Source organism: Manis javanica, chromosome 4 (assembly GCF_040802235.1).
Source record: "Manis javanica isolate MJ-LG chromosome 4, MJ_LKY, whole genome shotgun sequence".
Taxonomy (NCBI): domain Eukaryota; kingdom Metazoa; phylum Chordata; class Mammalia; order Pholidota; family Manidae; genus Manis; species Manis javanica.
The window spans coordinates 79,523,581-79,545,164 of record NC_133159.1 but is presented as its reverse complement, the minus strand read 5'-3'; the positions used below and the strand labels follow the sequence as shown (position 1 = coordinate 79,545,164).

Genomic DNA, 21,584 nt, shown 5'->3' with positions numbered 1-21,584 from the left:
GTGGAGTCTGAACCACATGCTTGGAGTGTGTGTGTGTGTGTGTGTGTGTGTGTGTGTGTGTGTGTGTGCGCGCGTGCATGTAACCTCTGCCTTCTCAGCCTTCTCCTCCAACCAGAACCTCCACCCAACCAAGCCCAGCTGCTCTTAGCTCAAATGCCCCAAATGCCCTTCCTATTCCCAAGTTTATTCTCAAGGGCCAGGTCTAAGCCCTGGGAGAGTGGAAATGAGGCATAAGAAGCCCATCAGGTTTTTTGTGAGAAGGGCTAGAAGAGATTCTGCATCCTTTTCTTCCTCCTCCTCACCCTGCATGGGGACATGGCATAGGGACACAGTGACTTTTCTCATTTGACACAGGAAAAAACAAAGACAAAGGGGTGGAGAAACTTTTCCAGGCTGGAGGGCAGGGGTAAGACCAGGCAATGTGTCTCTAGAGCCCGGCAATGTGTCCAAGTGTCTCTCTGTGCATGGGCTCCCAGGGGACTGCGCCTTCGGGAAGGTGGGGTCCGAGTCATTGCCCCCTGCTCACAGCCGGATGGCTGGTGAGTGGCTCAGCTATGATTGTCAGCAACCATGAAATGGCGCCTCTGCAGCGCTCTCCTTTCCGCTCTCAGCTCCTGGGCCTGGGGACTGGGTCTTTTCTGGTGGTGATTGCATGATTTAAAATTCTATGGGAACTGGGAGGATTTTTTTACAGGCAAGGACATAGTGAAATAAATATTAATTTCAATGCAGATGCCATCTTTTTCTCATCCTCTCCACTGTCTTGTACATGCAAATGAGTTTCCGCAGCGTTCTCTGAGGCTTTCCCACAGATCAGCATGCGTAAACCTCCCTCATCTCTGGATTTAGGAATGCATGCCTCCTATGAGTTCCCATTGTTGTGCCTGATTTAAAATGCAGGCTCTCATGTCACACAGCCCTTGTGCGAAGAGACCCTGAGCGCGCTTCCTCCCTGCTGAAACAGTTTTTTTCTTCCCTGGAGAACTGTTCAAGTGTGGGTTTCCTTGTTAATCAAGGTTCCCAGCACATCTGTGAGAGTTGACTCTGTACCTCCAGAATGTGTTTTCCAACCATCTCCTGGCTCTGGCTATTCCGGCCTGTCAAGACCAGACTTGTTGGGGCTGTAAAGATGTTCATTCCAGATTCAGAATGATACGCATGATTTTCAGAGCCGGCCTCAGCAAGCTAGGACCAGTCCTGGGTGTGTAACCAGACCAGGGTGCTGGGGCAGGTGGGCAGCGAGGTTTCTTGAAAGGACTAAGGAAACTGGTGCAAGGCAGCCAGCAGACCTCACACAGCCCCGGGCTGCTTGCTTCTGCTGCCTCCCTCCCAGACACGGACCCCTAATGCCTTGCATACTACACCTCAAATGGGAACTGTTTATTTTATATAACTAGAGGAGCACTCTATAATTTAACAGTGAGCAGTGCTAACAGTGAAGGTGTGTTTTAAGTGCTTTACAGATGTTGATCTATCTCATCTCAGTGACATCTTGCCACATGTTTTATCCCCATTTTGAAGACCAGGAGCCTGAGGCTCTACAGAGAGGTAGTCACTTGCCTGAAGGCCCGTCAGTGGTACAGTGGTCTATGGATGGAGGGGACAGGGGGCTGTGCTCTGAAATACTGTGCTATAATATCGATTAGCATCAGGGTTATTAAAATGCTAGTGATGGGAAAGATGTAGGCAGATTCAGATTTCCATGAAACTTGCATGTTTTCTAACTTATGAATTTTCTAAGTAAACTTCAACCTGGTTGGACAAATGGGGACCTCATCCACTCCCTCACTTGCCCTAGTTCTCAGTATATCTACGTCTTATGTAATGACTGGGAGAGGTTTCAGAAGTGGAGCCATGTAAGTGGGTAACCACGATACCAGCCCTCCTCTCTCCTTTCCTCTCATCCTTGCTCAACATATACTTATTGTTTATTTTATGTGCATAGTACATTTTCTTACTTACACCCCCCTCCCCCATAAAAAGAACCATTCCCAAATTTCTGGTGGATTAAAATCAGGCATGCCATGCCTTAGAGTAGGAGACAGGAACCCTGCCTGCACCTTTCTCTCATGGTGGCCGTGGGTGAATTTGGTCCCGGGAATGAACCTGGCCAGGCCTGTGCACAGGATGTGCTTCATCCCAAGCCTACCAGTTCCTGCTCCTGCGGAGGCTGGCGCAGCGGCTATGTGGGCGCCGGTGCAGTTGCAGCAGAACCCCACCCTGTATCCACCAGCTGCCACCTTCTTCCCTCAAGATAAGAATCTCAAGAAACAAGCAATCAGACTTACCTTCTAGGAATGAAATTCAAGTTAAGGGACAAACAGAGAATTCGAATGTGGAGAAAAAGTTATGTGACTATGATGTGATCATTAGTAACAATTACAGCATTTGGGTGAGAAGTCAATCATTCATTTTTGGGCCATCTCTGGCTATTGAAGAATGTAAGACCCAAAGGGCCAGTTGAATACTACACGTCCACTCAGTGTAAATTTCCAAGAAAGCACGGCTGTATTATATGTGCTCTGGGGTCCCAGATGCCCCCTGTCCTGTGCCAACAGAAAAATGGGGAGTGACTTGGGTCTTGCCAATCTTTGAGGCACATCAAATTCAGAAGGTATTGATACATGAGATTTTCACAAATGAGGGTTGGAAAATATGAGCCAGTAGAAAAGGCTGTAGGAACTGGGCCAGATTTGCATGCCATGCCTGGTCCTTTGTTTCCCTGAGGCTGGAAGCTGCTGCTGTGTTGGGACCTGCAACCCCCTCTCTGTCTCCTACTTAACTGTGGCCTCTGCATAAATTAGCAATGCCTGTGACTGTTCCAGGAATGGGGACTTATCTCTTCTGCCCTTTCCTCAGAGTGTAGTCTTGTTGTGCCCAAAGTTGCAAATCCCAAGGAGACCACCAAGGAGCCAACACCGATGCAAAAGCAAAAGAGCGTTTATTCGAGCTAGCCTGAGCTCAATCTCACACCCGTGCCAACACAGTGGCCAGGTGCCAGAGAAAGAGAGCGCGTTTTCCCCAGAACAAAGGTTTTATGGGTTTCCAGGGCTGTTTGGGGGGGGTGATGGCCATGGCTCTGGCTGATTGGCTGGGCCTGGGGATTGTTGGGGGGTGATGAGTTGTGGCTTTGGTCAGTTGGCAGGGTCCAGGGGTGGTGGGTGTTCTTGCTGACTGGAGGGGAGAGAGGGACTAAGCTCTGATTGGGTGAAATAGGATCCAGGTCCCAATTGGCTGAAATAGAATCTGGGAGCTTGCCCTTTCAGTCTAAGGAAGGACAGGAGGATTCTTAGGGCATTCGTGGGATCAAGAATTTCAGGGAACACTGTGGACCACACAGACAGGATAAAATCATTGCCTCAGAGGTACTATTGTGTTACGCTAAATTACTAGAATTTACTTTATAGCCCAAAAGACCCCAAAACTAACCTAGGCCATGACTGAAATGGCTGCATTTTAAGAGAAAATTCAAATTCCTCCTGCACAGGAGCAGTTAAGTGGAAGGGTGCACTGTTAGCAAAAGTTCTGGTTGTTTGGGGGACACCTACAGAATTCTGCCAGATGTCACAGTCACATGTGACCCATTCTGTAAGGCAGGCATCTCATTGCTGGTCCTCAAGGAGCACAGACATCAATCACAGTATACAATCTTTCTCAAAGATACAAGTGGATTCTCTCTGCCAAGTTTTCTTATGTGGTCACCCCACACCAGCCATGAAGTTGACAGCTCACCAAAGTACTCATAGCATAGAGGGCAAGGCAAGGTCTCATAAGCTATAAGCACTTGGGGAAAAATAATAAAGTAGCATTAATATATATGATTAAAACAGTAAGTGAAAGTTCTAGAAGGCATCCACCACCAAAACAATTACTATATAATCACAAGGTGACTGTATGTGAGTGACTTCTGAATTGCTTTCTGTAGTAGTTGGGGAGATGTCTACCTCATCTGCTAAGCCAAAGGCTCCCAGCAGCCAACACAGCTCCTTTTAATGTAGAAGAACCAATCCTCGCTGGCCTGAAATGAAGAGCCCTCTGCAGTTGTGAGCTAGCACTGGATCTGTCTCTCCCACTCCTTCCCCTACCCTTTCACCCTCCCTTTCTCTTCCCTTTTTCCCTTCTCAAAATATAAGGCTAGGCAGTGCTTGTTTTGACAGCACATATACTAAAAAAAAAAAAAAAAAAAATGGAACGATACAGAGAAGATTAGCATGGCTCCTGCACAAGGATGACACGCAAATTTGTGAAGCGTTCCTTATGTATATACATACAAGGCTCAGCAATTGTGTAACCTAAGTCTTCCTAAATGATGCAAGAGCTTAAGAGCATAATTTTTGAAGTCTGGTCTTCATCCCAGATTATTCAGGAGGCTCAGTCAAACGGATCTCCATCTCTCTCCTCCCTGGGTACTTCCCTGGAGTGCCCCATCTCCACAATTCACTGGGGAGAGAACAATAATTATGGATTTCTCCCCAAGAGTTAGGATGGAAGTAACAAGATAGCTGATTGTATATTTCTGGTAACAAGTGTAAAACAATATTATCTCAAAACCTAGAGTAAAAGATTGCTGCATATAAAATGCTAAGAAACCTTGCTGTTTATGAGCGATGCTGGGATGCTGAGAAAGAGGGTGGGTGGCATGGTCATATCACAGGAAGAAAGAGAATGTGAAGAGAAATATGGGAATAGCTTTTGAAATTGGGTGAATACAATTCAGTGGAGGGTTACAGGACATTAAACCTGCTGGTTACTAAATTTTCAGAGTCAGACTGAGAAGTGAGCCCAGGGAGAAGCAAAAGGGATTTAGGCTAGACATACAGACTGACTATCAGGGTAGCTGATAGTCTCAGTTAGGATGATAATATCAGTTAGGATTTAGTTCAGCATCCAGTGACAGGAACCCCCAAAATAACAGGCTTAAATAAGACAGATCACATAAAAGTCTAGGAAGAGGGAATCCAGTGCTGATGTGTTAACCCCACATTGTGAAGAACCTGGGGCTCCTTCAGGCCTTCTGCCTCCATTCCTAGGGTGTGATTTCTTCCTCATGGCACAATATGGTGCTGCAGCTCCAGCCATCACATCTCAGTTTAGAAGTCCCCCAACATGGCAGTTTACCCTTCATTGGCCAGAATTTAGTCACGTGGCAATAGAATGTCATCCTTTGGCTGTATGGCAATATGCCTAGCTGGAAAAGGGCTTCAAGTAATTTGAGAGAGAAGAAGAGATCCTCCATGAGTAAGAAAAGCCATAGACATCTTGGGTCTTTGTTCCATCCATGAATATCAGGAGGGCCTGATGTGTTCAGGCATTGCTTGAGGGCAGTAAGAAAGAAGGCAGATGGGTTTCTATGTTCATGAAACTTAGAGTCTAGTGGGAGGCAAGACAGACAATAAACTAACAGGAAATGTGGCCTATATGACAATCTACATTATATACTCAGGTCTCTCCCAGGAGCTCTTTTCAGATGTACCTGTTCATAACTGATGATTGGAGCATTGATCGCCAACATAACCTTTAATGCCTGTAGGCATCTTGGGCAGCCAACATCAGCATTTCTTTGATAGCAGTTCAGCTCATCAGAGGCTCCTGAGGGCCTGCGCTGTGAGAGTAACAGTGATGGGGAGAGCAGGAGGCGGGAGAGGTAAACAGCCAGCAAGCCAGTGCCCCGCCCAGAGAGCAGCCCGTCATTCCATGGCCAGCACCTCATGGGTCGAAGCTCCCGGAAAGACTCTAGGGAGGCAGCTGTAAAATCCCAAGTCTGTTTTCTTTTTCCTTGGGTGGACAAAGACTTGGGCTCTTCCCTTGTAGAGGAGCAGAGCAGTGTGGTGAGGACGATTCTGCAGTCCCCACAGGCTTTTGAGGCCAAGCTGGGAACTTGGGAAAACACAAGGACACGGTCTTTTCCGGCTCCCCTGACCTTCTGCCAGCAGTCCTGGAGCCTGGTTCTGCTGGGAACCGACAGGTGTCCAGGTTCGGTTCACGTGTCCGTAAGTGGGCCTAGATTCTAAGTTAAAGTGAAGCCAGAGTTGCCCACCCAGAACTCCTGCCCTGGCTCTGCACAGTGACCTAGATCAGTGATTCTCTGAGGTAAAGGACCAGACCAAATTTTTGTTTTGATTTAAACTGCAAAGTTTCAATTTCCAATCTGTCATAAAAATGAAATATTAGAAAAGTGAATTAAAAAGACATGCACAGTGCAGACCTAGACATCTATTATTATATTTTATGTTCCTGGAATCGAATCACTTCCAGCCTGGGGCCTGGGTGGCCATCCTGCAGGCCCAGAGCCGGTCAGGGGCTGCAGCCTCCTCGCTCCACCTTAGGGCGGCTCTGAAGGAGGATGAGGAGGCCCTGCCTGCACATTTCTCCCTGGTGCCCACTGCCCTGCTCCCCATGACTTCAGCCTCTACCAGAGCAGCCTGATTAAAGGAACAGCTTGGCCAACTCCTATCATAGTCTCACGTGCAGGTGAAAATTTCACTACACTCTTGCAGCCAGAGAAACAAAAGGTCACAGCCAACCATAATCATTATCCAGGTTCCCCTACCTGGACAGAGCTTTTGGCATATACTAGTTTGGTTAAGAAAGCAGCCAATCAAAAGGCAGGCAGTATTCCCCCACCACGTGGCCTGGCTGGCCTGGCAAGGTGGGAGGTCATTGTGGACCCTGTGTTGCAGTTCTCCAAGGACCGGCACCTCATGGACAGGACGCCTGAGAGGCTGAAGAAGGAGCTGGAGGAGGAGCTGCTACTGAGCAGTGAGGACCTGCGCAGCCACGCCTGGTACCACGGCCGCATCCCCCGACAGGTACCTGCCCTCCTCATGCAGCACGCCCGGATCTTCTCAGGCAGCACCCAGATCAGTGATCCACAGGGTCACACACCAAGGCCACGAAGGAGCAAGCCCCAGTTTAGCCAAAAACAAATACTATGAAGTGGCTTGCAGGGCTTGACTTTGGCCCACCTCTAAGGAGACCTTGGGCAGATCTAAGGTCAGGAACCCAAAGTACATTTCCAAGTGCCCAGTAAGTAGATGAAGGAAGAGCAGATGTTCCTGTCATCTGCAAGCATGGGGTGGGCATGAGGCAGCAGCCGCAGGTGGTAACCTGAAGTACGAAGCCAGGCTGTGGTTCAGATCATTGGACACTTGGCAGGCTGCCTGCAGCCTCATAACCTCTGGAAGCTGCTTTTCTTTTCTTTTCTTTTCTTTTCTTTTCTTTTCTTTTCTTTTCTTTTCTTTTTTTTAAGGCCATGGCTTTATTTCAGGTGTAGAGGGGTTATTATCAGGGCAGATGGCTCAGAGCAACAAGGCTCCTGGGGGCAGCAGTTACTCTCCATTCCCACCCTGCCCCTGGTCCTGAGATAGGGAAGAAGAAGAATTATACCAGTGACCACAGACTCGCCACCTAGAATGTACTTATGTGACTGTTGCCGGGTGATAGCTGGGAAAAATTTTTTTTGCTTCATAGTATAAAAATTGTAAAGTAAGTGCAGACTTGAGGTGTAGGATTTCTCTTGGGTTTTATTTGCACCCTGATCTGACCAGTCATTCACCCAGGATGATATGATGGGAAAGGGGTGGGTGGGGGTTGAAGAAAAGGCATCATGTGAATTATATTTTATAACGTAGCAGATTTCTTAGCATTATCAAAGAAATAATCCTCATTTTTACTCTTCTTTTCCTTTTCTTAGTTTCAAATTGATTGTGGCAAATACAGAAAATTAGAAGAAGAAAATTATACTCTCACCCATAATCCTCCCTCCTGGAGATAACCACTGTGAACATGTTGATATACATCCTCCCAGACTTTTCTAAATTGAATGTGAAGTTATGTTGCATATATTTTTTTGTAACCCACTGTTTTCACTTAATGACACGTCCTGGGAATTTTCTCCTGCTAGAAAATATTCTTCCACACCATTTCGCATTGCATGTATCTCCATTGCATGCATGCCCCACTATTTATTGGGTGCTCTCACCAGCAGCCTTTAAGATAACTACTATGTTCATAACTATAATTATTTCCTCGGGCTCAATTCCAAGATTTGGAATTTCTGTGTAGAACATATTTTTATTTATATTTTTAAGGCAAAGATGCAGTTTTAAAGTAACCATGGCAGCATACTATTCAACTCTGATCAAATATTGGAACGTCCTGGAAAAATTGTCAGAGTTGGTAAAACTGATGATTGTCACCACCATCCTTCTCCTTATCATAACCATATAATTTGTTTCCCACTTGCCAGGAATGTAAATTTTCAGCCATTTGCATCATTCTATATTATATAACTGAACACTGTAATGATAATGATAGTTACAATTAACATTTCACTCCTTTAAATCTTTATAGCTACTCTGTAGGTAATATTATTCCTGTTTCACAGATCATGTAACTGAGCCACAAAGAGATTATGCAACTTGTCCAGAGTCACACAGCAGAGCCAGAACGCACACCCAGATGGCCATTCTACAACCAACACAGTAGAAATTCTCCTTTTATGATAAACATCAGCATCCATAAATAGTTAACAATTTTTGAGCATCTACTGTGTCCAGTCACCATACTAGGGCTTTCATATATTATGTATGCAAATATATAATCCTCCCAATAACTTTGTGAGGTGGGAGAGCTGGCCCTCCAGGGCCTAATGGGTGAGCCAAGCCTGATCCTACAGTGCCTCGCCTCCACCTGCGCTGGGGCCCTCCTCCTCCAATAGGGCCTGGGAAGGGGCGTCTGAGGACCGGGCTCTGAGGATGACTCCAAGATGCCAACAACACACTCCTGTACTTGGGGGTGGTGGGAGGAATCAGACCTGCCAGACATTACTTTTCTTATTTATTTTTTGTCTCTTTACATCCTTCACGTTTGCCTAATTGCCATCTTCTCATGACACCATCCTGATCAACCTATTTGAAAGGACATCCCTTATCCCCTCCCAAACACTTCTTATCTCCCTTCCCCATTTACTGGTTCCTTAACTTTACATCTGACCTACCATACCTGTTGCTTATTTATGCTCACAACAACAGCAGCTCTTCCCTAGCAATAGAAGCTCCTATGTCAGTGGGGACTGTGGACTGTGCCACTCACTGCTGTAAACCCAGCACTTGCAGTACACTTGGCACATAGCAGATGGTCAGCAGAGAGTTCTTAAATGAATGAATAGGTCTTCAGAGAATTTGACATTTGCAAAAATAAAGAGCCGACTGAGGAAGAAGAGGCAGGCCAGTACTGTCTTCTGCTGGCCCCAAGGAGTGGGGAACACTGCAGCTTTAAAGGGAGGTAAGCCTGCCTCTCCTACTCTTCACTTACCGTTTTGCTCCAAAGGTATCAGAAAACCTCGTGCAGCGAGATGGCGACTTCCTGGTTCGCGACTCATTGTCCAGCCCCGGAAACTTCGTCCTGACCTGTCAGTGGAAGAACCTTGCTCAGCACTTCAAGATCCAGCGGACTGTCCTGCGGCTCACGGAGGCCTACAGTCGCGTGCAGTACCAGTTTGAGACGGAGAGCTTCGACTCCATCCCCGGCCTGGTGCGCTGCTACGTGGGCAACCGCCGGCCCATCTCCCAGCAGAGCGGTGCCATCATCTTCCAGCCCATCAACAGGACAGTGCCCCTGCGCTGCTTGGAGGAGCGCTATGGCGCCTCCCCAGGCAGGGCCCGCCAGGGCAGCCTCGCCGAGGGAAGGCCCGACGCGGCCCAGAGGCTGAGCCTCACCATGGGTGGCTGGGCCCGAGAGCAGAGCTTGCCCAGGGGAAACCTCCTCAGGTGGGTCGGGGCCACGAGGGGGCCTGGACGTGCCCAGGCTTAGTGGGGCAGATGAGGAGCTCACCCTGGAACAGGGGCAGTGAAAATGTTAATAATGCCAGGTGTTGCTGGAATAGCTGTCATGGGGCAGGGCACGATTATCTTCCAGCTGAGCTGGTGCTAAAAATAAATGATATGGTCGCTGAGGAAGGGGCAGGGGGACTGGGAGAGACTTTGTGATGAAGGTGGATTCCAGCTGGTCCAAAGGCTACAGAAAGTTTGGATGGATGAGCAAAGGGGAGGGAATTCCAGGTGGATTGCCCAGCATGAGAAGTGTGGAGAGAAGGGGCTGGAGGTGCTTGGAGCGAGTAACTGGTGGGGCTGGAGCCAAGGGTCCACATGAGGGGCTGGCAGGGGTAGGCTTAGGAGGTGACCAGACCAGACGCCTAATGCCAAGCCAGGGGGTTTGAGGGAGCCTCAAAGACTCGACATGGTGAGTGGGGTGCCCTAACAACAGAATGATGTGCCAGAGGGCCAAGGAAAGTGATGGACGGGTGAGTGAGTGGCAGAGGGTTAGGAGGTGTGGGAACCTGGATTCCCAGAGCCCTTCTATTTCTTCCCAGGTGGAGGAGGGTGAATTGGATATCACACGAGGGACCAGCAGGGGTGCGCTTTGGAGGGAAAGCCAGGCGGAGATGACTGGGGCTTGCTGAGGACCCGTGTCCAGCTTGGGGCTCAGGAGGGGAATGAGGCCTGGGAGTGTGGATCAGGGCATGGTCCACATGGGGACGGTGGTTGACATGGCAGAAGCAGATGAGATTCCTAAGACAGCAGGCGCCCAGAGCTGGGGCTGCAGCCTGAGCCCCAGAGACCAGCAAGGGAGGAGCTCAGCATGACTCCCGGTTTGCGCCTGTGTTTCTACAGGACGGGCCCCTCACTGGGCTGAGAGTCGCTGTGCCTGTTCTCTAACTGCCGGGAAAGGACAGCCGGCAGAAGCAGGCATGGTAGGGCGCAGACCAGACCGGGCCCTGGGGCACAGCTCCCCATATCCGGCCTCCCGGCGTCTAAGCTTACACATTCACGCCCACAGGTTTTATTCCGCTCACTGGTTTTCTTTCTGGAGCAGTAGGAAGTGTCATAAACTGTAATTTCTAGACTGCAAAAATTCAGAAGCAAAATACAGGACTCTGAGTAATACGATTGACATCCGGAAGCTCCAGTAGATGTTAGTCAGCGTCTGCCTGCCTGGACACAAATGCTGGTCCACCGCTGACCTGGTCAGCCCCGGGCAAGCTGCTATCCTTCTCTGGGCCTCAGTTTCTCCCTTTGGAAAGATGGAGCTTGTGGGGGTTAAAGATTTGCTAAGCGAAGTGCTTATTATGGTGCTGACATGTGAAAAGTGCTATGTGAGTGTTAATAATCACAATACTTAACTATTTTCTGAGATGGTGGAATGTAGGACTCAGGGCAGTTGCAGGGAGGGAGGCAAGAATTGATATTTAGAAATTCTCCTTTTCCATAGTGACAAGACTGGACTTGCCATCCCTTAAAATATTAAAGGGGTACCTTTTCCTCTCTTTCTTTTGAGAGTGGGGTTTGGCTGCTCAACTGAGCAACAGGGACTTAATGTAGTGAGCAGAGCCAGGGCATATGTGGAGGCACACGTAAACTTTGCCAAGGGTGCTGGGGAGCAAGGCCCCCTTGTCTGCTCTCAGCAACCCGGATTTAAAATATAATTTTTTTTTCAAGATAAGAAATGAAAGGAAGACTGAGAAAGTCTGTAAGTCAACAAGGCAGGCCTAACAAAGCCACCCTTTTTGTTGCCTTTTGAGACAGAGCTCCCTAAGCCTTGTCACTTGGGGGCGTAGGGAGCAGGCCCAGAAATGCCTAAACCTGAGAGTGGGGTGGGCTCAACGCGAAAGCTGGCCTGCGGCCCTTCAGTGGCTCGGCACCTCCCCTGACGTGGGGCCCGCTGATTGGCTGGCTGGCCCCAGCCACCCGGCAAAGGTGTGCCAGGCCGCATTCCAGGTCCATGCTCTGGGCCGGTGGAGTCACTGCTCGCAGGGATCGCTGCTTAAATATCACTTCGCGGAAGCCATTGCCTTTTGGAATTTGCCCTCTGCTCTGCCTTATCTCTGAGGGGCTGCTGGAATTTCTCTGTTGCTGGGAATTTGGGGTTTTTTGGCCTGTTTTTTTCTTTGGCGCTTACAAAGGTAGGAAAGAACTTTGTGATTTCTGTAACATAAGCTGGGGGGAGGGCCCATCAAAGTTCACTCCAGTTTGAAGGGAGCAGTGCTTTCTCTTCTGGCAAAAGACAGATTCTGTTCCTTGGTGCTAATTAGAAAAATACCCAGTCTGAATTGGCAAGGGACAGAGGAATGCTAGCTAATTATTTGAAAAAGTTAGGTTCCACCGTTTCCCTGTGAGGCTGTGCTTTGTGCCTCCAAGCTGCCACTTGGTGACCATGCCTGTCCCTTTTCCCAGCTCAGCAGGAGGAGGCTGTCTGTGGGGGCCCCAAGACATCCAGGAGGCTGGGGGTGACAGCCTCCCTGGGCGATCCTGCAGATTATTTGGGGGACGCCAAGATTTGCACTCAAATGGTAACTGTTTCACGTTTTCCTTCCTAACTGTGACACTGTGAGGCATGGTGGAAAACACATGTTAAACAGGTTGTTCCTCCTGGGACTGTAAGGAATTTAAGGCTCTGTGAAAAGTATACATTCCAGTTAATGAGATTTTCCTGCAAGTATTGTGAAACCTTCACTCACTCAACAGGGTGGGAGGGCTCAGAGGAGGCATCCTGGGACCTGACTGCTCTGGGGGTCCTGGAGATGGAGCCCAGGGTGCAATCATGTGTTAATCGCACCATCAGTAATTTCCTCCTCCGTCACTCTTAGGACACGCTTTTGCACTCTCATTCTGAGCAATCGTTTTCTTAAAAACTTTCCATGACGCTGCCTAAAGGTTTTATGATTTAATGACACATTTCCTCCTCACTTGTCTCTTGCTTCAGAAATAAAGAGAAGAGCGGTAGTCAGCCAGCCTGCCTGGATCACATGCAGGACAGAAGAGCCTTACCCCTCAAGGCCCACCAGTCGGAAAGTCACCTGCCAATTGGTAGGTCTTTGGGGATGTTTCAGGTGGAGGCTGACAGTGTCATCCTGGTTTCCTTCAGGCTGCTGCCGCCCACTCCATCTGGCCACCTGCTTTGGGAACAACATAAGGCTTCATGCCTGCAGGCTGGAGGGAAGGGGTTTGTAGAAATATATCCAGATGCCAGTCACTGAGCTGGACGCTATGTGTACTAACTTCATTACAAGCCTTCAAAATGGGCTTGATTATCCCTTTTCCAGCCGAAGAAACTGAGGCACAGGGCTTCAGTAACTTGTACAGAATCATCCACTGGGAGAGCGGCTAAGCCAGCATTTGAACCCAGGTTTTCTGATCCTAAGCCCATTCGGCAACTGGTGGTCTTCATGACAAAGCAGCCCACTGCCTTAGTCCCCAGGGCAGACCGTAGGGTTGGGGCCAGTGCTGGGGCTCCTGGTAGAGCAGCTGTCCAGAGAGACCTTCTGCCTCTCCATTCCCCCTTCACAGCCAAAAGAGCAAGAAGATGTAATGTGGGAAAATCTAGTAAGCAACTAAATTAGGCCGTGGGACTGTTTTCATAATTGTTATAACTGACCTTCCTTGGGCCCACAAGGTGATTTCCTGATGCCCCTTCATAAATGACATGTGTGAGGTTATCTCAGCATCTTTTCTCCCTCCCCAGTGTGTCACTAGCTCTCCCTTAAAGCTGGCCGGGATCACTCTGGCTTTCAGAGTGACTCAGGGCCCTTTATGCTATGTGGCTAAAGACTACTGTTTCTTAGAGCAACATAGCACTACTCACTGCCATGCAAGTCAGTGTGTTTTCCTGTTCTGACTGTATTAACCTGTGGCCATAAAATGACGCAGCAGCCCTGCTGGCAGCAGTCTCTGGGCTTCAAATTACCCAGGAAGTGGAGTGGGGCCAGCTAGCGCTCAAAATGCTCTAGATTGCTCCATCTCTAGATTGCTCTAGATGGAGCTGCTCTAGATCGAGTGGGGGTGGTCATACTGAGTCATCTTTTAAGAATGAAAAATGAAGCCCAGGGGAATGAATTGAGGGCTGGGAACTGTCACTCTAGTTTTGTTTGTTTTGTGTTCACAAAGCTCAGCTTTTTCTGACCCTGTCTTATCTTCCACAGGCTGTAAGTTGTCCCCTCAGTCCCTGGGTGTGGACACAATCCCCTGCCCAAACTCACCCGTTTTCAGGACGGGCAGCGAGCCCACCCTGAGCCCAGCAGTGGTTCGGAGGGGCTCCTCGGACCCTAGGGCAGGGGAGGCATTGCGAGGCTCAGACAGCCAGCTTTGCCCCAAGCCACCCCCGAAGCCCTGCAAGGCACCCTTCCTCAGGGCTCCCCCATCTCCCTCCACCTGGCTCAACTCAGAGGCCAACTACTGTGAACTGAACCCAGCCTTTGCTGTGGGCTGTGACAGGGGAGCAAGGCCCCCCTTCTGTGCCCAGGACAGCTACGTGGAGCTCCTGACAGCCAAGCATAATGGGGCACCGGGTCCCCGGAACTCTGGCACCAACTACTTGATCCTTGATGACGATGACGGAGCAAAGCCTTGGGAGGCAGGAGCAGCAGCACAGACGGACAGGGGGCAGGAGGACGAGGGCCATTTTGTGACGCCCCTCCTGGAGACTGCCTCCTCCTTCAGGCCCAATGACTTCGAGTCGAAACTCCTTCCTCCTGAGAACAAACCCCTGGAAACAGCAATGCTGAAGCGTGCAAAAGAGCTATTCACCAACCACAATCCCAAGGTCATCGCCCAGCACATGCTGAGCATAGACTGCATGGTAAGTGCCCAGCAGGCAGAGTTCTGTCCAGCTTCTGAAAGTTTAGGAGGGGGCCTCTGCTGGGCCTCACTCTGTCTTACTCTTGAAGTGTTTGCTGGTGGAAAAGTCTAAAGATATGTCTTAACATGTATAGGGATTTATTTAAGGGGTGGGAACCACAGGTGAAGACAACCTTTGCCCAGGCAGGAAGCTTGTAACATTGACCTTGGACAAAGGGATGGTAGGCCGTTGCCTCCTTCGTGCCCACGTGTGGCTCCCTGGTGTGGAGCCACTGCAGAATTTGTCTCACAGCCGGTGCTGATTTTAAAATTCTCCCCGGGCCTCAACTCCATCAGAACTGGTGAAGTCTAAGCCCAAAGGAGAGTAGATCATAGATGAAAATGTAATATCTAGATTAGCAGAGCCTTGGTTCTTTTTAGTTCATTATGTATTTATTTTTATTGATACTATTACTAAAATGGTCTTCAGGATGAACAAACATTTTTAAAGGTACCTTGAATTGTTATTTCAAGTAGTACTTGCTCAATTTAGAAAAATTATAAAATTGCCTGCATTTGAGCAACAGGTAAGGCCTTAGTGAGATTTAAAAGCCCCTTTTCATTTGTATCTCAGTGAAGTCAGTTCACTTCAAATGTCAGGGCTCACCAGGGAGCTGGGTTGTCCTGAATAAATTTCCTGAGCTGTGAATCCTGGGAGGAGATGTAGCCTCTGAGCCCTCCCTCGGGAGCTCCCCTGTGATCGAGCTCATTGCGGGGGCAGAACACCTCCTGAAACAGCCTTATGGAACATTAAGTAGGTACTGGAGTAGACAAATCCCTTCCTGAAAACAGGGCTCAGTACCTTGGTGCCAAGCCTGAAAGGTGGTTCGTGTGTGTATGTATGTGTTGGTGGCACAGGGTGGGGTGAAGTGGGTGGAAGGGAGCAAAGAGAGCCGAGGAAGGGGCTGTGCTGGAAGAACGAGGTCCTGTTCACCAGGTTGGCTGGGTGTCCTTGCACAGCGCTTGGGTCATGTTAAATCCTTAACTCAAATTAAAGCGAGCTAAACCCATTTGGGTAGTAGGAGGATTTAGGATTTCTGTTTTAGTAACTCTCAATCTGTGTCCTGGATCTGAGGGAAGAACCATGCCAACAGGCCAGGAGCCCAGCATCAGCCTGTCTTGGTTCTCTGCAGAGAAGAACCTGGGTCTAGCTTTGCAGAATAGCCTCATTCCCAGAAGGAAATGAATCCTTCTTCCTGTGGCCTCAAACAGGACTTGGAGGAGTCAGAGCTCTGGGAGGAGGTGAGATGACTGACCGCCCTTTGCTGGAGGGTCTGGAACCTGCCCACCACCTTGGTAGCCGTGAAGCTAGAGCCCAAGTCTGTTCTTAGCCGAAGGAACCTGCCTCTTCCTTGTTCTTTCTTTCTTTGCGTTCTGTCCCCCTGGTGGGGCCCGACACCAGTCTGCCTTCAGGCATCCCTGAAAGAGGACTGGATAGAGCTCCCCCCTACTCGCCTGACTCTGCCCACCCCAGCCCTCAAGGGCAGGGCTGTTTAGTCTTCCTTCCTCCCTCCTGATGTCCTTATTCTCTCCTTAGAACCACTGACTTCTGGGCTTTGCCTACAGGCACAATCAGCATGTCTAAGAGGGAAGAACACCGGGTCTCTTGTTACCCACTCTAAGTGCAGGGGCAGCCAGATGGGGCCACCTGGAAACTGAGAACAGGCACTGGGCAGCATTTGGGGCCCAAGTGCTGATGCCCACCCCATGCACAGAGCCCTGGACTCACAACCAGAAGGTCATCAGGACAGTGGGCGGTCCTGAGCACCTGGAGGCTGCCTGTCCAGCAGCGTGCAGCCCCCCTCCCAAGGCTGGGGCTAGAGTGGGCACCTCACTCACCCAGAGTACAGCCAGTCTCCCACCTGCCCGCCTTTGCAGTAGCTGGAAGTGAGGCCCAGCAGTTAAGAGCATGGCCTCTGCAGATGACCGGCCCAAGGCTAACCCAGCCTTCGCAGTTCTTTCTTCCCTGCACCCCGTCTATAAGAGGAAGGGAACAATGCCAGCTACCCTGTGGTTGTGAGAACTAGATGAGATAGCACATGGGACGCCCCCACGCATGCCCAGTCCCATGAGGCTAGGTAAGTGTGTATGAGTGCTACTACATATTCAGCCTGAACTGAGCACCTGCTGTGCACCAGGCCAGGTCACAGTAGGGCAGTAGGGGGACAGTGATACAGGAATTCAGAGCACAACTGTGGGAAACGCTGTGCCGTGGAGGGGGAGATGCTGTGGGGCTCTGGGACAGGGTCTTGAACACGGGGAGGGAGGGACTCAGCGTGGGGATGGCTGTGATGAGTCCTGAAGACTGGGTAGGAGTTGGCCAGACAGAGAACACAAGGCCTCTGCTAGGTGGCAGACAACAAGCCCGTGCAGACACCCAGACGCCAAAGGCCACAGGAGGAAGGGTGTCTTACCAAGGCTCACTCTGTGGGTGGTGAAGGCAGGGGTGGGGTCGGGTAGGGGAGTGCCTGGCAGGTTTTTCCTTCAGTGTTTTTAAGTCTCTACTTCTGGGCTCATGTCAGGTTGCAGTCTTCAAAGCACCTTGCTGCAGTGAGGGAGACATAGTGCCAATCAGAGTTCTCTGCTAAGGGCAGCAGAGACAGCCAGCAGAGCCAGGCATTCCCATTGCAGTTTAGAAGGTCCATTGGCAGCTGGAAGGAGGGCTGGGCCAGTCACTCCCCTGGGTCACTGCAGCAGCTCCAGAGGCAGTGGGATGAGTGAGCAGAGTTCAAGGTTCTGCAGATCTGGAGCACCTGATCTGGGGCACTGATGCCCTGCTCTGTGGGGTCCAGCTCCTAGTAAGTGTGCTAGAAGTGTTCATCCCTCTTTCTGCATCTATGAGCTGCACAGCCTTGAGTGTTTACCAAGGGACCTAATCCCGGCCCTAGAGTGTGAGTTCAGGACCCCTGTGTCCCATAGCTCAGCGTTGGCACAAGCAGGTGTCAGCATTTCTTGGTAAAACCCAGGAAAGAGACCTCCCATGTTTACACTGAAGGAACACAAACTGACAGCTTCTCTCTCTGAGCAGTGATCATTCTGGACTCTGGTGCTTTTAGAATAAAACTGAATCAATGACAAACCTTTAAATCCCATTACACAGAGTGTGTGTGGATTGGAGGAAGCCCCACAGACTTGCTGGGTTTGGAGCCACCAATAGGGCAGCTATCCAAACAAACAAGCAAGGGTATGTGACCACAAGTGGCTGGGGTGTGCATCTGGGCTGCCTCACTGCCATCAAGGCATAAATCTCTTTCCAAGGATCACGAGAATTCTATCCCCCTTACACATGGCCATCAATTCACAATTTGTATTTTCAAATAGCTTTTTGGGGTTTTGAAGTCATTTGATCCTTTGCAAAGTCTTTGAGAAAGGTGAACTTAGTAGTTGTGTTAGAGAAAGGGGAAACTGAGGCCCAGAAAGCATAGTCTGAACTCTGCATCCCATTCATCCCATTCTGGCATCTGCCACTAGATAGCTAGTTCCCAGGACTGACAGCGGTTCCTTTGCTCAACCATAGGAGTTAAGGGTCAGGTGTAGTAATAGCAGCTAAATTTCAGGTGTATTTTGTGGCCTATTATGAAGTTATCTGGACTGTTCATATGCCTGGGATAATTATAATCAAAGAAACTCCACCAGATCAAGAAAGAGGAATTGTGAGCCTGCCGTGTGTCCAGGGCTGTTGGACCCATCGTATCTGCTAGTTGCACCACTAATATATCAGTGCACTGTGAGGCATCATTAACCCCATGTTAGAGACACACTGATTCAATTGTAACATTTCAGGTAACATGTAATAACTATAAATGGTCCAATAATACCTGGTTCCAATAAACTGCGATTATACACTAGAACTGAGATGATGGGGAGAGCTGGTGGGACAAACAAAGATTTTCTTTAAGGAAAACCTCTCGGGGAGAAGTGGGTGTGTTTTGAGACCACAGTTTCAAATTGCTCTACACGTTTCTAATAGTTCCCAGATGTATGATGCATTTACTGAGCTCAGGAGAGGTGTAATTAAGGGTAAGAGCAGTCCGTCTGTGGTTAAGTGAGAGCATGAATGGCAGGGCCCATAGCTGAGGAGTGCCTGGACGCAATCTGCTTTCCACACAGGGGATTGGCAGTGAAACGTCGCAGCAGGATGCACCAAGTGTTAGACAAAAACTCAGAGAACTACACCGTTTTTCACTGGGCAGAAACACCAAACCTGCAGATTCTGCAGGCCAATTTAGATGCCTTCCTCCCAGATTTTATATTCCAGTATGTGTATTAAAATCCTCCAAAAAGCACATAAAAATGACCTTTTGGATGCTGCTGCTTAAAAATAATGCAGCAAGTAAAGTGGAGCCACCTTGTCCCAGATTAGTGTCTTTCTTTCCACGTGCCAAATTCGTGTTCACAGCAAGCCCACTTTCTGACGCATTGTATTTAAACGTGTTCGTGACAGGTCACTAGGATACTTGAAGTCTCTGAAGATATGAGGAAGAATATGGGTGTGAGCTCAGGGCTGGAACTCATTACCTTGCCTTACGGCCACCAGCTGCGCCTGGACATAATTGAAAGGTGAGGAGCACTGTCCTCTGCATTTCCGGCATTTTCAACTCCTTGAAGGCTGTCTGGGCAGCAGGCTTCAGAGCAGAGAGAGGCCCAACCCCGACCTGCCATAGAGGCACCACATTCAAGGGCATGTGGCTCTGGGCTGACTTTTCCCAGAAAGCTTAACTGAGGCCACACAGAGCAGCAGCCCAGAAGGCAGGGGACAGAGAACACATTCCTGTCCCTGCTGCAGGAGCGGCTGGACGACAGGATAGCTGCCATCATCCTGCCAGCGGGAGTCAGAGCCGGGCTGCTGCGGGCAGGCAGAGTACTCAGACGTCCCGTCCCCTCATTGAGCTGTGGCTCTTTTGTCTCTCTGGAGTAGAAGATGGCTTTGGAAATTAAGTGGGAGTTCATGGGAACAGTGTTTTCTTTGAGGGGTGGACAAATCAGGCATCAGAGGTCATGGAATGGCAGTACTCTGGCCCCCTGACCTCCGAGCCATCAATGCCCTTTTCTGATGAAAAGCCAGGGCCCTGGCTGTCCATTAAAACCCCCATGTATGAGTATTAGATATTGAGAAATTAGAAAGACAGAAATAGGAGGCACATTTTTAAGAAAAGCTAGACCAAATTCTCATATTATCAAAGAAGATGGACTTCTCGACACACAAAAAAAGTAAATTGACATGGGCAAGATTATCGTCTTAAGTCTTCTGTTTTTCCACTCAATTCCCCAATTGCCATGACACACGTCACTGGTGTGCTGGACATCCATTCTGGCCCAGGCTGAGGTCAGCAGGTTGGGGCTTTGTCTTGAGACTATTTTCTGACTCCCACTCTTGTCTACATTCATTTCCTCTCTCCTGAGTATCTGCCTGGGGTCCTGCTCCTTGGCTTGTTTCCTGTCCAGGGCTGACCTGTGAGATCTACTTGCTAGAGCCTGGGGTTTCTTCATTGTAATGGGTTTAGTAAATAAAGGCCAAGGTTGTAGTGATGCTTAAAAGTCAAATGACGCTATCTTCTTCTGTTTGAGAATCAAATACTAAACACCCTTCACTTTTAATTTACCATCTTACCCATTCCAGACCTGAGTGGAGATGTCCTTTATATAACATGTAGTGCCTCCTCTTGCCAGCCTCTGGCACTTATGCTCCAAATCTGCTATGATGAGTTGCTTTTTCCTAGTAGTGTACACAGGAAGTTTTAGGCAAGTGTTAGTAGAATAACTGGATGGTATAATTACCCAATTAACCATTAATATAATGCCAGGTCTTAAAGAAGTAGGGTATCCATTTTTTATTAAGGACCATTAAAACATAGGAGAAAACACTGAATAAAGAATTGATTGAAGGGAACATGAGAAGTTAGTTTACTTTCATTAAAAGAAATCTAAAATGTTCACCTGAACCTGAACACTTTCCAAATAAGCAACAAAACTCTTTGGTAAATACAGCAAATAATATATATATATATATATATATATATATATATATAATTTTTGGTATAATTAATATACAACTACATGAGGAACATTATGTTTACTAGACTCCCCCCATCACCAAGTCCCCCCCACAAACCCCATTACAGTCACTGTCCGTCAGCGTAGTAAGAGGCTGTAGAATCACTACTTGTCTTCTCTGTGTTGCACAGCCCTCCCCGTGCCCCTACACACATTATACATGCTATTCGTAATGACCCCTTTCTTCCCCGCCCCCCTTATCCCTCCCTTCCCACCCATCCTTCTCAGTCCCTTTCCCTTTGGTAACTGTTAGTGCATTCTTGGGTTCTGTGTTTCTTCTGTTGTTTTGTTCCTTCAGTTTTTTCTTTGTTCTTATACTCCACATATGAGTGAAATCATTTGGTATTTGTCTTTCTCTGCCTGACTTATTTCACTGAGCATAATACCCTCTACCTCCATCCATGTTGTTGCAAATGGTAGGATTTGTTTTCCTCTTATGGCTGAATAATATTCCATTGTGTATATATACCACATCTTCTTTATCCATTCATCTACTGATAGACACTTAGGTTGCTTCCATTTCTTGGCTATTGTAAATAGTGCTGCGATAAACATAGGGGTGCATCTGTCTTTTTCAAACTGAGCTGCTGCATTCTTAGGGTAAATTCCTACAAGTGGAATTCCTGGGTCAAATGGTATTTCTATTTTGAGCTTTTTGAGGAACCTCCATACTGCTTTCCACAATGGTTGAACTAATTTACATTCCCACTAGCAGTGTAGGAGGGTTCCTCTTTCTCCACAACCTCGCCAACATTTGTTGTTGTTTGTCTTTTGGATGGTGGCGATCCTTAGTGGTGTGAGGTGATATCTCATTGTGGTTTTAATTTGCAGTTCTCTGATGACTAGCAATGTGGAGCA

At 48.6% G+C, this 21,584-nt stretch overlaps 1 protein-coding gene and 1 pseudogene across 5 annotated transcripts in view; both read left to right on the top strand.

Moving 5' to 3' along the window:
• The window catches only part of BCAR3 (BCAR3 adaptor protein, NSP family member), a 112,681-nt gene that overhangs the window by 70,964 nt on the left and 20,133 nt on the right, over nucleotides 1–21,584 (top strand). For all 5 annotated transcript variants that reach the window (XM_073234304.1, XM_073234306.1, XM_073234305.1 and 2 more), the window contains 5 exons: nucleotides 6,681–6,809; nucleotides 9,331–9,770; nucleotides 12,763–12,866; nucleotides 13,979–14,634; nucleotides 19,117–19,232. In XM_073234304.1, coding sequence (XP_073090405.1) covers nucleotides 6,681–6,809; nucleotides 9,331–9,770; nucleotides 12,763–12,866; nucleotides 13,979–14,634; nucleotides 19,117–19,232 — 1,445 coding nt within the window. The remainder of the gene's footprint in view (nucleotides 1–6,680; nucleotides 6,810–9,330; nucleotides 9,771–12,762; nucleotides 12,867–13,978; nucleotides 14,635–19,116; nucleotides 19,233–21,584) is intronic.
• On the top strand, nucleotides 4,149–4,263 carry LOC140849334 (U6 spliceosomal RNA; annotated as a pseudogene).